We start from the raw sequence: 2,557 nt of genomic DNA on the forward strand, positions 1-2,557 counted from the left end.
GCCGGGCGAGGAGCGGGACGTCCCCTGCGTGAAGGGCGCCGGGAGCTCCCTGCCCTCGCGCCTGGTCCGCCTCGCAGCCAGCGAGGCTTGCGGCAAGCCCTGGCGCAGGCCGGTCTCCCCAGCCGCTGGAAAGGCGTGTTTAAAGGGCGCTTGCCTTTCTTCTCGGAGACCTTTCGAAGGCTTTACTAGCTAACCTGTAATTTTCACCTGCGATGCTTTAATAGCTTGCCAGCTGCATTCGCTGCCGAAGGGGTCGGCGCGCGTCTCGGGAGGCTGTATGGAAGCGCCTGGGAGCGGAGGCAGTCACGGCTCGAGCTCCGGCCTCCTGTGCCRCGCGCGCCGGCGTGCCGAGCGCCCGTGGAGCTCGGCGCGCGGGGGCCCCGCGCGGAGCCGGCATCTGCCCGCCGCTGCCTCGTGCAAGGGAGGCGAGGTAACGCTCCGTCGCCTCGCGGGCCGGCTGGGTCTCGCGTTTCAGGTCCGCTCGCGCGTGGCCCGTGCAGGGCGGCGGAGCTCAGCGCTGGGCCGCGCGCGGAGGACGAGCCTCGGGGCGAGGAGCAGCAGGAGCGGGGCAGGGGCAGGCCGTGCTGCTCCGCGCAGCCCTTCGCTCCCTGGAGACGACTCCCTGGGCGATCGTTTGCCTAACAAGTGTGGAAGTGCCATAAAGCGGCTCTGCTGGCGGCGGGCCCGGTGTCTCTGCTGTTGCTTTGGAGATGAGCGCTGCGACATCGCAGTCGCTCTGGGGTCAGCGAGGGGATGGCTCGSACAGGCTGACATCTCCGGCGGCAGAGCTGGCGACAGCCCCGTCGCGGGTGTCCCTAATTCGCACCGGGTCCGTGATGAGGGCTCGCTGCCGTGCGGCGCTGGGAAGCAGCCCGAGCGCAAGCTGGGGACGGAGCTAAAGCGCGCTGCGCGGGGCGGCTGCTGGGAGGTGTGCTGGCAGCAGGTCAGCGGGACCCGGTCCCCTCCCGCCCTCCGGGACGCTGCAGCCCGAGCTGCCGGCCACCCAGAGCTTGCTGTGCAAGGGCTCTCCTGCCCGGTGAAGGAGGTTCCTTGCCTGCTGCACGGGTGGAGCGGCTCACCGCGGAAGGGCTTCGGGCGTGTTAGCGTGCTCGGCCGTCCTTGCGCAGAGAACGTGGTGCTAGAGGTCTTCCTTTGGCACGATCGGGCCACAGGCAGTGTAGCAGAAGACAACCGTTGCCTGAACTCTGCTTGTGCTGGGTTAAACACGTATCAGTGCGCTTCATCTGCTCTTCGTCTCGGCACCGGCAGCTGTTTTGATAAGYGTCTCTGCCTAAACGCGAGGGAGGTGGCAGGGAAGTGGGCTGGGGCCTCCAAGCCCAGCGCTGCGCTGTTCAGCCTGGGGACAGTACGGTGGCAGGAGACCAAGAGCTTCTTCCCGTTTGGAAGCTGAGATGCACTCCCGTGTCACGCGTACCTGGGTCTCCTTGAAAGATGTGGCTCTCGGTGAATGGAGGGGTTTGAGGGAAGGAGGCTCAGCGTCCTCTCCGGGTCAGGGACCTTCAAGCCTTTGGTCTTTTAAAGACTGTTTGCAAAATTGCCCATTTTGTTTCTTTGTCTTCAAGGCTCCCCGCTGCGGTACGAACTGTGGATTTGTCTCTTAGTCAGAGCTCAGCTCAGGTCACCAAAGAGCGGAGAGTATCTAAAGGTGGTGCCTTGCAGCTCCAGCTCTCTGGACCGTCTCCAGAGCCCTCCGCTCRTTCCCCTCCGCTTCCAGCAGGAGCTGGGCCTCGGTCCTTGGCCTTAAAGCACCTCTGAAACCTGCAGACTCTGTGAGCAGGGAGACGCCAAGCCCTGAGGATTAAGCGTCCTCTGCTGAGGTGTCCTAGCTGGGAAGCAGGGAACGCGTGGTTGGAAGCCATGCCAGGAAGCCCTTTGCAGTGGGACCTTAGCAGCGGTTCTGACTGGGAGTCCCCCCAGTAAGCTAGTAAGTGCTTTAGAAAGCCCCACTCGAAGCAGTCGGGTTATCCCCAGGGGAGGCACCCAGCAGTTTTACGAGACGACCGCTGCACGTAGCTGCTCTCCGGTCGGCCGGTCGGGGGTTAGAAGGTGGGGGGAACCCCCGAGGCGCCTGGCGCGGCTCCTCCTGGGCCTGGCTCAGGTTTACCCGCCTYGTTCAGCCTGCAGCGGCCTCGCGCCAGTCTTCGCGCCGCGCCGGCGTGTGTGTCCGTCTGCGGCTCTGCCGGGCTCGCTCCGGTCCCGCCGAGGGAGTTCCTGCGCGGCCGCGTCTGCCTGCAGCGCCAGGGCCCGTCTCGCTGTCCGCCGGGGCCGCCGGCGCGTCCTGGACGTGGGCAGACGTGTGAATCCTGGAACTACCTGTGACTTCACGAAGCAAATATGTGGTGGAAAATTGCTCGGCACCGGGGCAGGCCCTATCGCACAGCTGAGAGTAATTGCTGCGCAGCCTTGTGCGGATGTCCGCTCGTCCTCCCGGCGCCAACGGGGGAACGGAAACCGGCGCTGGAGCTGGGAGTGCTTTCCGGCTAGTCCTGCGAGATTTCCCTGTGAGGGGTGACGCGTGCCCCCGCGTGCGGCACCG

At 65.7% G+C, this 2,557-nt stretch overlaps 2 protein-coding genes across 3 annotated transcripts in view; both read left to right on the forward strand.

Moving 5' to 3' along the window:
• BOP1 (BOP1 ribosomal biogenesis factor) overlaps positions 1 to 2,557 on the forward strand; it is a gene marked incomplete at its 5' end in the record, with an annotated part of 65,479 nt that overhangs the window by 41,291 nt on the left and 21,631 nt on the right. The gene's annotated exons all lie outside the window — the stretch shown is intronic.
• LOC146588567 (uncharacterized) lies at positions 89 to 2,537 on the forward strand. Of its 2 annotated transcripts, none has more exons than XM_085317781.1 (2): positions 89 to 1,945; positions 2,139 to 2,537. In XM_085317781.1, the coding sequence occupies exon 1, from the start codon at positions 278 to 280 to the stop codon at positions 1,409 to 1,411; it is 1,134 nt and encodes a 377-aa protein (XP_085173907.1). In that variant the 5' UTR covers positions 89 to 277; the 3' UTR covers positions 1,412 to 1,945; positions 2,139 to 2,537. The 2 variants fall into 2 exon arrangements, with proteins under 2 accessions (XP_085173907.1, XP_085173908.1); XM_085317782.1 differs by having other exon boundaries at positions 89 to 1,666; positions 1,786 to 2,537.

The sequence above is a fragment of the Rhea americana genome, unplaced genomic scaffold, assembly GCF_003343005.1.
Source record: "Rhea americana isolate MKP2758 unplaced genomic scaffold, rheAme1 scaffold_505, whole genome shotgun sequence".
Taxonomy (NCBI): Eukaryota; Metazoa; Chordata; class Aves; order Rheiformes; family Rheidae; genus Rhea; species Rhea americana.